This window comes from Haliotis rufescens, unplaced genomic scaffold (assembly GCF_023055435.1).
Source record: "Haliotis rufescens isolate VD_foot unplaced genomic scaffold, xgHalRufe1.0.p SCAF_23, whole genome shotgun sequence".
NCBI classification, from domain to species: Eukaryota; Metazoa; Mollusca; class Gastropoda; order Lepetellida; family Haliotidae; genus Haliotis; species Haliotis rufescens.
This window is the reverse complement of record NW_025963924.1, coordinates 5,609,644-5,623,784: the sequence shown is the minus strand read 5'-3', so window position 1 is coordinate 5,623,784 and position 14,141 is coordinate 5,609,644. Positions and strand designations below refer to the sequence as shown.

The following is a 14,141-nucleotide window of genomic DNA, read 5'->3' as shown; positions in this document are numbered from 1 at the left end:
CCTTTTTGATTCAGACATTTCTCTCTTGGCCAAAGAAAACCACCACAAAACACAAATATACCGGTACCCTTGATAGTCAATGAAATATCCAATGTAATAGTGTGGCTTGGTTTTTGCATTCGGAACTGCCTGATTACATTTGGTTTCAATATTCCGAATATCAGATATGTCTGAATGTTTGGCTCACTTGGATGAGAATTTAGAAGCCATGATGCTGATTAGAAAGTCTGATGCGACCTACTGGTGTGTCCTCAGATCGTCGGATAGGTGTCACGTCGGAGTAAAAGATCTGATTGTAATGAAATTGTGCATGGACTGAATGAGAAATTTTTCATAGATGTAGGAGAAAAGGTACTTGACGATGATGTTTAAATTTAACAATGACTAACTAAATGATCCTAATTATCATGTTTATGACCATGATGATTATTAAACGATATGCATGGACTAAATAAAGTAGTATAAGACACAGAGTAAATGGAATGTGATCAATAACCATGTTACACAGTTTGTTATAAATCATTGTGCACGAATTGTTAGTATTGAGAGCATGAGAATTTGTAGCTATATTTTCTGTTCTGCTTTAATTCTACTAATTTCACTATGGATATTATCATGGTTATAGGGCCTGAGACATTCTAGACGTTATTACAATAGAAGCTCTACAATTAGGCGCTTGGCTGCAGTATTTGAACGGCCATGGGGTTCATCAGGATCGTGGCAGTCGGAAAGGCCCAAGGTACTCGAGAATGCATTTCACGCATGGCCGAATCTCTCAACATTCCATAAGTCATGTATTTCATGTTCTGTAGATCCTTAGTCTGTCAAGGTTTTCAATTTGCAGTGAATGGCAGTTGATTTTTTTGCAGCTATATCGTCCTCTTGATAATTGTCTTGTAGGTGCTTTTTTTTTTGCATCCCTACTTCTTAAAGTTTGACTGTTTCCAGAAAGAGTTTGATATAGATTGGTTTAGATACCTGTTTCAAGGTAGGTCATGCTTGATTGATAGTGTTCAGCAGTCTGTCGCAGTTGTTTGTTCTGGCTTGACTTCCTCTATGCCTAAGTGTGTTCTGAGGCAAGGGAGTTAACTGACTATGAACGTTCAGTTTCCACCCTTGCCAAACTAGGCTGGAATTTCTGGGCTTGATTGTAGTGCCACCAGTGGCTATTATGAGTTATGCCCCTTCTAGGCCCCTCCTATTGACCAATCAGATTCCAACAAAACAAAATGCTTCAAACAAAACAGCAGCGCCTAGTCAAGACGATCTGATCAATAATCAAGATGTGTATTGCAACAAAACGTACCATACCTAGCAAAGTGCATGAAAATACTTCAGCACCTTGATTAAAAACATGAAAAGATTTGGAAAATTTCTGTTGACGGTACACATGCTTTTTAAGTTCTGCAATTGAACATGATATCTGCACGGCAGTTTACGAACCGGATGTTGATTTCGTAGTCCAAGTTTTATTGGACTATGCATAGACATGTTAGTCCGTCCAAAAGATACCTCCAAAATTTCAGCCTAGTTCGGCAAGTGTTGTCAGTCTGTTAACTCCCTTGCTTCAGGAAGATGTGCCCAAGTGGATAGGCTTGGGATGATGTATGTCATACTCACAGTTTGAAATGAAGTGATTTTGTGATTTTGGAAGAACTTGACGTTGCTGATTTTATGCCAAGTATCAATCTTGTAATATTATGGTTTCTGATTAATTATGGTAAACACTGAAAGTAGATGAAAATGTTCAGATGAGGCATGGAATGTTTTTCACACAGAAACTGAATGTTAACTTTAACAGATTTAATTTCATTGTTTTGGGGCTGTTTATGTTTTCGTCTGGTAACCATAGTAATTTTGGTTATTGTTATAAGTTTCTAAACTGTGCTTCATAATCATGATAATATCCTGGTGCCAAATGTATTAAACTTGTTAAATTCATCTTTGAAGACTTATCCATACAGTTATGACACCTTTTCAGTTTGCAAGTTTTTGCATGACTACCTCTGTTGCCACATGCTCTCTTAGTAGAAATTCAGCAATAATTTTGAAAGACTTGATATTCACTGTAGGCAAAATAATTATTCTTGTTCAGGAACCTAAGAGTGTTGAAACTAATAGCTAATTTTCTCAAACTTAAATAACAGTAATCATGATAATATTAGAATGATTTGAAGGTAACTACAAACTTTGTATGTCTATGTTAACATGGTAAACATACTGAGCCTTATTTTAATATATCTGGCCAACCTGTAGCTCAACATAGATAAAGTTTTACTGGACAGATTTCATTGCACATCACTACACACCCAGACATTTATATGGTGGGGAAGAGCTCATTAAACATGCTTATTTATAGAAGTTACAAGATATACATGTTTTACAAAAGACATTTTATGAAAACCCCTTTGTATTTCCTTGAATCTGAAGTGGTTGCAAACTCACCAGACCATGGCTAACCACTTGCGAGAAATGGACCATTATCCTCCTGTTAACATATACCAGTGTGTTGGGGAAAGACATACAATGAACTCTCTGTACTCTGGTTAAAAGTGTTCTGTCTCAGTTGATATCAAATAGTCATAGAAGACTGAGAGCCATTCAATGAGGACATACAAATTTCAGGAGAATGCAAAGCAGATTCCGGGTAGGGTTTTCATGACAACTTAAGTTAGGTCTGAAGTTCGGCCATTTTGATTTCTCAATTTACCGGTTGTTCTTTTCCCAAGACAGTTTAGTTTTGAGTCAAAATTAAAATAAAAAGGCTTTTTAAAGACTGCTCTCTCACAAGTACTGTCAGTGGAGTGACAAACTGGAAGAATGAATTTGAAGAAAATGTATGTTAAGAGTTACTTCCCTTCTATTGACATTGACCTCATAGTTTTTCCATCACTGAAATCAGTTGACTGACTTGGTTTTGACATTTGTAAAATGGTTGATAGATCCATATCTATTTATGAAATACAGGTTACTGAATACTACTTGTAGATATAATTCAGTATGATAAATAATTTGGTTTAATTAGATCTTGATAAATTCAACTTTACAATTCAATAAAATATAACGTCCCAAAAAAGAAAGATTTAGGTACTTATATGAGATCTTATTTATCATTCAAAACTGTCTTCCACAAGAGATATTGCTTGGTTGAGACCAAGTGATATCTCCAAGGATATCCTAGGCGATATCGCTCATGATGAAATTGTAGCATAATGCATTGCAAATCATTGTCATCAGTTACCATGACATCACAATTAAATGATATCACTCTCTCTGCTACTAAAGCTGGTTAACTGTACTTTTTATACTTAAGATACTGGTTATTACTGTTTACAAACTGAAAGAGTTGGAAGCATGAAATTGGATAATAAGGCGACTAACAGAACAGGTGGTCAGGCTCACTGAATTGGTTGATGCATGTCATCGAATTCGAATGGATCGATGCTCATGATGTCAATCAGTGAATTGTCTGGTCCAGACTCGATTATTTACAGACCGCCACCATATAGCTGTAATATTGCTGAGTGCGGCATTAAACAACAACAAATTAATAAATAAAAACAAATTGGATGTAAAATAGAATCTCACCCTCGTGTCTTTTGATATAAAATATATCAACACTCATCATAAAAAGTTTAAAACTCCCCAGCACGTCTCAGAGTTTTAAACTTTTATCAACTTGAAGATTTCATATCAAAAGACACTGATCTAGTTCAATTTCTGTAGTGTTACCGTAATTGTCATCACAACATCATTGACTATGAATAACAGTAAACCAGAGGAATGAGTTTGGTCCTTTGAATTAACATACGATTAATTGAGAACACCTTTATACTAATGTTACTTCTATCAGGGCATTGATTCAACTTCATCCCACTGCTGCGTTTAGTGGTTTTATATCACAATTATAGTGTTGCCTCTTGCGTTCACGAATGTCATGCACAATAAATAGGTTTCTTAATTGTAATAGGATCATTGTTTAGTTATGGCTTTTAACATTGCCATGGAAACCAAATTTTGTGTAATGGATCAGAACTTGTGGAAAGTTTTGCTTTGAATTTCTTCTAGTCTGAAGTCATTTTACTGAATGGGTTCATTTTGATGAATAGTTAAAACCATACTGATGAATGTTGTAGCTCTCACACTCGTTCATTGATCGGTAGTACTTGAGTGTCATGTGCTTTTGTCTTCTTGTTGCACAAGCATGCTTCACAGTCATTCACTTAAGTCACCAACTTAGATTTCTCAGATAATTAATTTCATGTGTGCAAATATTGTCACTAACAAAGATATGTTTTCATTAGAAATAGTACTTTTGTTTTTGTATTTGGTTTCTATTTTGATATTTTATGTGCTTGGTTGAAAAGATATTCATTGTTGGGAAAACATTCAAGGGTCTACTATCTTGTTTACATTAAGGCAGGTTCTGATGAATTCAGATTGGTCTATTTTCTTGGACATTGACTGATTGTCATCCCAAGGTCCTGAAGATGTATTGAAATATGGTAATGATGTACCAGAATATCATTTCAAAAGTTGATCAACCCAATAGACAGCATTATCTGTTTGGTGAATATTCCAGTTCCATCCATGACATTAAGCATGCTTATTTTGGCATCTATTGATCATAGAAGCAGAAGAAGTGATATGGCTAAAAAAAGAAAGTTACTTATATATTTGTCTGTGTCAGTGCAGTTTGACCTAGACAACACGTTAGGCCCATAAAATTTACAAACTAAATGGCAAAACGTGTTTTTAGAAGCCTGTCTTATTCAGATCTGAATTTGATACCGACAAGTAGTTATTTCGAACAACACTTTCAGCCAAGCACATGTTAGTTGATGTTGTGTCTTTTATTTCACCTTTATTTGCATGATTTCAGTTTTGAGTGTGCATGTCTGCATGTGCTTGATTTCTTGCAGTTAATGCCCGGTCAGGCTTTCCAATCAGCCGGAATTGTCTCCCCTCCCACACCCGCGTTGGATTTTCTGGGGCCTGAAATGGCTGACTTGCAGCAATTGCTTGCCACAATGACCAAAGGTAAACGGGGCAACAGACAATATGCAAACAACAAACTAAAGCCTACAAGTTAGTGTTCAAGCTCTGGCTGCCTACAAGCTGCATTGCTTTCCATATTAACCTGCGAAATCACATAGGCAAGGGTGAATCTCACACTGTTTCAAGAACGTGTTTGATTCATGCATTCATTAGAGACCGAGCTCAGTGTTGAATCTGGAAACGTGCATTCATACTGCTTTCATATTTCTGTGTGCAAAACACTTGGCAGATAGTGCTTAGCTTTGGTTGTTTGATGGAGTAGAGCTTTAAGTTGTTTTTTAAATATTTTTTAATATTTTATGAGTTTAACACTTTTCCAAGTTATGGAAAATCAATTTGAAGTTGTTAGATTATTTGCGTGATTATCGTTTATAAACTCATTGAACTGCTTGACTTTGCAGTACATGTTCAGTGATTAAGCTGCTAAACTCATTTATTTGGAAGGGTCATATAAGTTAATTAGCCATGTTTGAGAGGATTTGTTTGCCTTCCTTTATAGATATAACACACTGTAGTATGATGGATTCTTGAAAAATCTGCCAATTTGTAAGATGTAATTTTGCTGTAACACACGAAAAGACACCTTTGACTCTTCAACATGTGTGATATCATATAATTCCCATGAAGACACACAGCCCTTCTTCCAATGCTTAATCACCAATGAACCCAGATCTGATGCTTCTACAGTGGCTTTTGGCTATGCTTATTCCCTACAGACACCAGAGTTTGTAAATAACTCAATGCCAGTTGTTTGTGCACAATTTTGTAGCATTCTGTACCATGGTTTCACCTGGGTCTACCTTTCTATACATGGTATTTCATGGCCATGGTGTGTCCTGGTGTACAGTGTTGTATCTAGATGTATTCTGGTGTACAATGTTGTATTTAGGTGTGCACCACGTATCTAAGTGTAGCAAGGTGAACAATGTTGTATTTTGGTGTACAATGTTGTATCTAGGTGTATAGTGTTGTATCCTGGTGTACAGTGTTGTATCTAGGTGTATCTTGTTATACAGTGTTGTATTTAGGTGTATCCTGGTGTACAGTGTTGTATCCTGGTGTACAATGTTGTATCTAGGTGTATCCTGGTGTACAATGGTGTATTTAGGTGTATACTGGTGTACAATGTTGTATCTAGGTGTATCCTGGTGTACAATGTTGTATCTAGGTGTATCCTGGTGTACAATGGTGTATTTAGGTGTATACTGGTGTACAATGTTGTATCTAGGTGTATCCTGGTGTACAATGGTGTATACTGGTATACAGTGTTGTATCTAGGTGTATCCTGGCATGTGTCATTGTTGTACCATGTAGGGATAGACATGGCATTTAGTTCAACATTACTGTAAGTCCAGACAATCTTTTCTCTAAGAATTGAGTTATTTCACCAGTGCAACAAGTCTGAAATGAGCTGCAGACCAGTTGGATTTGACCAATGTCTTCCCCTGCCATGGTGTACCTTCTCATGATGTCTGCTACATTGCTAAAGGCAGATCATTCTCATTTTCACACTACATGTCTATGACTATTACTTTGGACTTTCACAAGAACATTAACCCATCATACACACCATCCTAAATCAAAACAATTTTCAAGACAACATCCCACCGACCTCACTCACTAACTCACCCACCATATTCCCCTATGAAATCACCACAGCCTCCAAGTAACCTCATTATTCTTCCTCTAAAGAAATATCAATGTTTAAAACATTATGAAGATGACACCATAAAAAGAAATTACATTGACATCACTGCAAGTGAAGTGTGTTCCAAGACAAGCAGCTATAGCAATAACATACAAGAGCTACCACCGTATTACCATAATAGAACCTCTTGGCACTTTCATTCCTATTACAGCATGCTAAGTTGATGCAATCAATTATTCTGGTATGTGCATTGTTCTGTGTCCGTAGCCTCCTGCCTCAGGCTCTGCAACTGACGTTAGCCATGCTTATTGATCACTGGTATATGCCTGAAACAAATATGCCAATCACTGTTAATCAGCCAGAATCATGCAATATTCATATATAAGTCACACCATGCTTGTCTTATGGCCAACTGTAAAAAGCTTCTCCAGTGTATTTATAGCTAAAAAAAAGTAATTCGAAATGTAGCATCTTGATATTTAGAGCAGATTTGTGATGACTTCTGACAGGCATCACATCAATCAAAATGCTGTTAAGGCAATTTGATAATTGTACACCCATTACCAGTAATGTTGGTTCTGATTTACATTAATAAATTGCTGAATCTTGCGCACATCGAAGATTCTTTTACAAAATGGAACCTAATATTCCAAGTACAAGATTTGAGTTCAAGGATTTGTATAAATTATATGGATTTTTGGGGTGGGGAGTGTGTCACAAATAGTATTTGTATCATGCAGGGATGAGAATTTTCTGCGGAATTCCACAAATTTTGTTACATCAAGTGCTTGTTTTTGTTATACATGCCATTGCAATATACATATAAATGATATGGTCCCCCAGAACCCTGTCTAATTTTTAGTGTGTTTTTTTTTTAAAAAGAAAGAAAAGACATACACCCATTCTCATCCCTGATTGTCTGAAAAAATTATGGATCACTAAAAATATAAGTTGAGAGGTTTCAAAAAGGGTGGCGAGGAGGAATGTTTGGCCTTTGCCAAAATGACCCTGTGCAGATCTTGGGGTGTTGAATAAATGAATCAATCAATAAACCATTCAATGAATGAGTAGGAGTAGGTTGGTTCAGATAACTCAATGTCTCTTCAACATGTTGACAAAATATTTCCTTTGTCCATATTGCAAAAAGCACAGACCCTATAAACATCATGTATTCTGGTGCTGCAGCATCTTTGATCTTCAACCTAAAAAGAAATTGTTCGGGCAAGTACGAAATGTACAGTTCTCACTAGTTGACAAGCGAGACATTTAGACATGTTCCGGATGTTGTTCCAAACGTCAGTGCAAAGTATGTGGTGTCACGATGGCGGAGATGGATCTTGTGTCACATTGCACTGAGAGATTTATACACTTTTAAAAAATGAAACTTGAAAAGCAAGTTCTTCGGCTGCATTCTTGAAAAACAGCATTTTCTGCTGTCAACCCCTTACATCATTCAGTGTACAAGTTTCGGTTTCAGACAAAAATAAAAAGATGAAATCTAACTGCCACATAGGAAATAAATAGTTGTTGATCTGTAACGGTTTTCAGGTTACTCTTTGAAGTCTGTATCTTGGCCCTAGATTCTGAAAATTATAATATTGAATGTTGGATGAGGTATAGTACTGTTATGATGGGAAGGTCATAATGCACTTACCCTATTCGACATAATAAGTGCCCAGGGCGCTCTCAAAGTTAGAAATAGGGGGCTCTTATTAGAATATCATTTTGGAGAAAAAACAACAGAGTTGAAAAATCGTAAATTTTGTGGTTTATGCTGACAGCCTGAAATGTTTATATACGACAGATATACTTTTTTCAGAATTTATTTTCCCATAATTAAGAATGCATATAACATACGTATTGTACACAAATAAATAAGTCCTGTGTACATTGATAAATCGGAAAGGGTGCTAATTGTGATTTTTCACTAGCCAATATATAAGCAAATATCGCCGTGGGTGCTTATTAGAGCGGGGCGCTTATTATGTCGAATATGGTAGTTCCATTTGACACTCTTGATGGGCGGGACTGTAACTGGACCTCAATAATCTAGAAATTTCACATTCCAAGCTCAGTTGGCCATTGTAGTCTGACATTACAAAAGCAAAAACAGAAGACATACAGGAACTGCAGATGCAGGGATAATTCTATGGTAGGCCATGGGCTTTAGGCTCTAAATTTGAAAAAAGGCCCACATTTTCAAATACAGTGGGGTATTTTTCCATTGTGCTTTATGGGCGTACCTCTGGAATATTTGAAATTTTCACATGAAAATCCCATCTCAGAAAATTCCTAGAGTGAACCCTGCGGATGTTATTGGGTTGCATCATTTTAGGTTACTTGTATAGAATGAAATTGTACTATAGTATATTTTAGTGTAGTTAACACTAATCACAAAAGTGTCCTGTGGAGTGCAGGAACTTAATACAACGAAGTACTGTTCACTTGCCCTGGGGACCATGTCTAGTTATCTGTGCCTAAACCTTATTCACTATAGAACGCACCTTGGGTCCTAAGAAAATTGCCAAGATGGTGCTTAATCAGGCATACACATGGTCATTTTTTCTCAAGAGGTAGAGCTAAAGAGAGCAAATTTACTTCAAACATTGAAGCTGAATTTGTTGGTAATAGTTACTTAGCAATTGTCTACTCCTTCCTTACTGCTGTGTTTACTGTAAAATAATCTGTAATTTATCAAGAAATTTGGGTCTCATATAAATTTTTGGTCTTCTTAGGGGCACTTGTTAAAGATTACTTGTGGGCTCGTCAGTGAGTACTAATTGAAGCAGGGTGCTTAAAATGGGAATTACGGTATAACAAGTGATTAATGCTACAGTATTAGAAGCTTCTCAAAACATTAAGCTATTTTGATTCATGATGGAAGAGTGGTTAATCTTCTGAACAATGTGCTTGGTCCATGTATCCAATTTGAGTAGACCTCGCAACCAGACTCCTAGGTAACATGACACCATGGCACCAGCAAGCACACATCACACTCACCAGATTCTAGTTTTTTGTTACCAAGATGCTCAAGGATAGTAGCTGTAGAATTAAACTGTTCACGACATTCTGACAGTATAAGGGGGCACGGCAGCCCAGTTGTCTAAGGCGCCGCGATTCGCTGTGCAGAGTTGCGTCCCTTGGGCACACCAGAAACCTATGGTTGTGGGTTCGAATCCTTGTTCACCCCGATTATGTTTCTAGATCTGTCAGCACCATACCCGTGCTTGTGGGTTTCACCCAAGTGGTAAACGTCTGAGACCTGCATCACTTCAGGCTTTCCTCCCACATTAAGCTGACACGGCGTGATATAACTGGAATACTGTTAAAAGCGGCATAAAACCCAACTCACTCATTCACTCACTCTGACAGTATAAAAGCTTACACATGTAACCCATACTACTGACAGAACGTTAGGGGACAGTCACATTTCACATTAGCTTCTCAGATCACTGGTGAGATGAAATACGATACAGAGGTGCAAGGTGAATCTCTTGTTTTCAGACAGCTGACATGTCAATCTGTCATATGTTTTTGTGACCCAAATTTTTCAAAATCCTGGATCTGCAGAGGTATGTTATGTGAATATTGGGAATGTATTTATTAATACATATTGCAGTGATACTATTGCCGAAATATGGAATTGTCACCCTTGAATGAGCTTGACCATAACTTGAGGGTAAGTTGTGGAGCAGAGTTATATTTCTTGGCTGCGCCAGGATGTGCAGATCAGTTCTTAGAATACTAAATTTGTCCCAACATTAGTATTCTTGGTCTACTCCATTTGGGCTTCCCTCCCGAATCCAGCTGATATGACTTAATATGACAGAAATTCTGATAAGAACTGTTCTCGTATATCTTTCCATAGTATATTAAAAAAACCTCCCCATTAGAATATCATTTGACAGACATGACAAAAGGGAAACAGACAAAGTAGCACTACCCTGTCACATGATGAAGCCATGGTTTAAAAAGAAAACAAACCTGTTATATCATGTCACGACCCATATTTGGCAATTGTCTGATGACACATGCATAACACAAATCACCTGGGCTCTCGACCTATCAGTACCAGGTAACGAGTGACTGAAAGACAGTTGGCATAATTAAATCTGATGTTCATTTTGCTAATTCTGACAGGATGTCCTGTTGAAGATTGGGGATATCTCATGAAATACACCACATATATCATGAAATACACTGCACATATCAAGCTGAATGTTCCAAACACTGGTGTCAGTAGTAGTCAATCATGAAGTTCTGTGTTCTGTTCATGAATCCATCGAACATCTGTCTGTGCCCCATTATGCCTGTTCACTCTGCCAACTGGATCTCATACTGCTGAGTTCGGATCCCAGTTCACCCCAATTATGTTTCTAGGTTTGTCATGAAACTGGCACGCTTCGATAAAAAATAAATTCTGTTCAAAGTGGCATTAACCCCACACTCACTCACTCACTCACTCACTCACTCACTCACTCACTCACTCACTCACTCACTCACTCACTCACTCACTCACTCACTCACTCACTCACTCACTCACTCACTCATTCACTCACTCGACCGCCTCCATGGTCTAGTGGTAGAACGTCCTACCTGAGAGTGGAAGGTCCGGGGTTCAATCCCCGGGAGCGTCATACCAAAAGACGTTAAAGGATGGTACTTGTTGTTACCCTGTCTGGCGCTCGGCATTAAGGGGCTAAAAGAAGGACTGGTCGGCTGGGAGTCAGTATACTGTTTCTGAGTGGGGTATTCATGTTAATCTGCAGCATGGTATCTCAGTGGGCTAGCACTATTAATCGGCATCAGTCCGGACTAGTACAAGCAGCCACACACACACACAGACACACACACACACACACACACACACAGACACACACACACACACACACACACACACACACACACACACACACACACACACATGCATGCACGTCGCTATATAAGTGCAATAATCTTGGACACGACGTTAAACCCAATTTCACCTCACCTCACCTCACCTCACCTCACCTCACCTCACCTCACCTCACCTCACTCACTCACTCCCAAATCAAGCTGACACGCCATGAAAAAACTAGTATTCTCTTCAAAGAGTTGTAAAACCCAACTTACTAACTCACTCACTCATATTGATCACTATATAAGGATATAAAATAGATATTGTAAATCACCAGTTGATCGTAATACCATGGATTGGATCGTCACTCATAGTAAAATCTGTATGTTCAGCCACTGGTCGAGGCACCGATTACCATGTGTAGTTGCATTGTCTTACCCTAGTTGCCTGTATATATTGTATAAGTCTTAGCGACTTCCCCTAATTTCATCAACTGTTCCACATCTTCCCATGCACACTTACCGTATTTGCCGTAAAAAGCACCCTGGGTGCTAAGAAAATTGACAAGGGGTGCTTCTTAAAACCATACACAACTAGTTCAATTTGTTTTCAGAGCCCGAGCGGTTGTGAACAAATTTTGATCAAGGTAAAAGATTTTGATAACAGTTACAATTATGTAAACCATCTGTGCTTTTGATTTTTTTGGTAAAAATGTGTAATATACACCATAATATATGGACTGTCATGTTATGTTTTGGCCTTTCGGGGGGCGCTTATAAAGACCGATTCCAGATTGGTCTAGAAGTTGGCCGGGGCGCTTATTGGAGAAGGGTGCTTAATACAGTGAATACGGTAATCATTTTCACAGTTCGTTATTTGTTCATGTATGTTATGTTGCACAAACTGTCTGCTTACCTCTTACTCCTGATAGTTGTGCTTGGATCTGCTTCTGCTAAATATGCTGAGAGATGATAACTTGTGCTACAGTGCTTCTGATGACTTATCTCCCCTGTTTGTATGGGCATTGAACTTTGTGTAACTGAATTGTCTTTTTGAAGTTATCCATTTGTTTAATACCGTATTTGACATAATAAGCGCCCAGGGGCTCTCAAGATTAGAAGTAGGGGGCTCTTATTAGAATATTTTTTTGGTGAAAAAGTTGAGTTGAAAGATAAATTTTGTGTTTTTTGCTGACAGCCTGAAATGTTTATGTACGACAGATATATTTTTCCAGAATTTAATTGCCCATGATTAAAGTTGCATATAACACACGAGTGCGTATTATACGGGAATAAATAAGTCTTGTGTACATTGATCAATCAGAAGGGGTGCTAATTGGGATTGTTCACGAGTCAATATATTAGTAAATATCTCTGTGGGTGCTTATTAGAACGGGGCGCTTTTTATGTCGAATACGGTAGTTGAAATAAGCTGTAGGGTAGCCTTGTGGTTAAAGCGTTCGCTTATCACGCCAAAGACCCGAGTTAGATTCCCCACATGGGTACAATGTGTGAACCATTTTTGGTGTCCCCTGCTGTGATATTGTTGGAATATTGCTAAAAGCAGCGTCAAGCCATACTCACTAATAGGTGAAATATCAAGTCAATAAGTTACCCTTACAGATTTGACAGGGGAAGCCTTGTGGTTACAGTATTAACTTGTTGTGCCAAAGGCCTGGGTTTGATTCCCGACATGGTTACAATGTGTGAAGCCCATTTCTGTTGTTCCCCAGCTTAATATTGCTGGAATATTGTGTAGTGGCGTAAAACCATCCTCACTGATCACTGACAGGTCATTGTATCACAAATCATCTTTGTGACATATTTTGAGGGAGTGGGAGTTGTGATGGTCATATTTAGCATGAAGAAAGCAGGACCATTCAGCAAAATGAAATGGGTACATAGTACACTATTTTGAAGGAATGAAGTTCCTCCATAGTCTTATGGGGCGGCGGGGCAGCCTAGTGGTTAAAGCGTTCGCACATCACGCCGAAGACCCAGGTTCAATTCCCGACAAGGGTACAATGTGTGAAGCCCATTTCTGGTGTCCCCCGCCGTGATATTGCTTGAATATTGCTAAAAGCGGCGTAAAACCATACTCACTCACTCTTTCCATAGTCTTAGAACTAAGAACATTGTCTTTGTAAAAGCATTGGCGGTATGGCTAAGCTACTGGTAGTGGTGATCGCCAAAGCACTATGACTATCATAAAGCTATTAGAATAGCCCATGTTTAAGAATGTGTGTTATGTGTCTTAGAACTATGCCTAGCATAAGTCAATGTTCAAGAATAGGAGTAAGTGACAATCACAAGGAACAGGATGCAGTAATCCATGTTTTGCTTACCATGAACAAAACTTGGCTTTGATTCTCTTTTTTTGTGGCTCCATTGCTGCGAGATTACCGGTACTGAAAATTGTAAAGCAGTACTCAATTTAAATACTCTGTTCTGAAAGCACTGAGTAATGTTAATGCTTTGAATATGCTTGCAGGGTGATAGATGTTCAACAGTGTTGTTGTGGTATCTTTCTATGCTTGATCAGTTGTGTTATCGGTGTTCAAAATTAAGCATGTATGTCAAGGAGCCCTTGTCATGACCC

At 38.1% G+C, this 14,141-nt stretch overlaps 1 protein-coding gene across 2 annotated transcripts in view; it reads left to right on the top strand.

Moving 5' to 3' along the window:
• LOC124146585 (cortactin-binding protein 2-like) overlaps nt 1-14,141 on the top strand; it is a 75,992-nt gene that overhangs the window by 28,779 nt on the left and 33,072 nt on the right. For both annotated transcript variants that reach the window (XM_046516938.2, XM_046516937.2), the window contains exon 6: nt 4,923-5,040. In XM_046516938.2, coding sequence (XP_046372894.2) covers nt 4,923-5,040 — 118 coding nt within the window. The remainder of the gene's footprint in view (nt 1-4,922; nt 5,041-14,141) is intronic.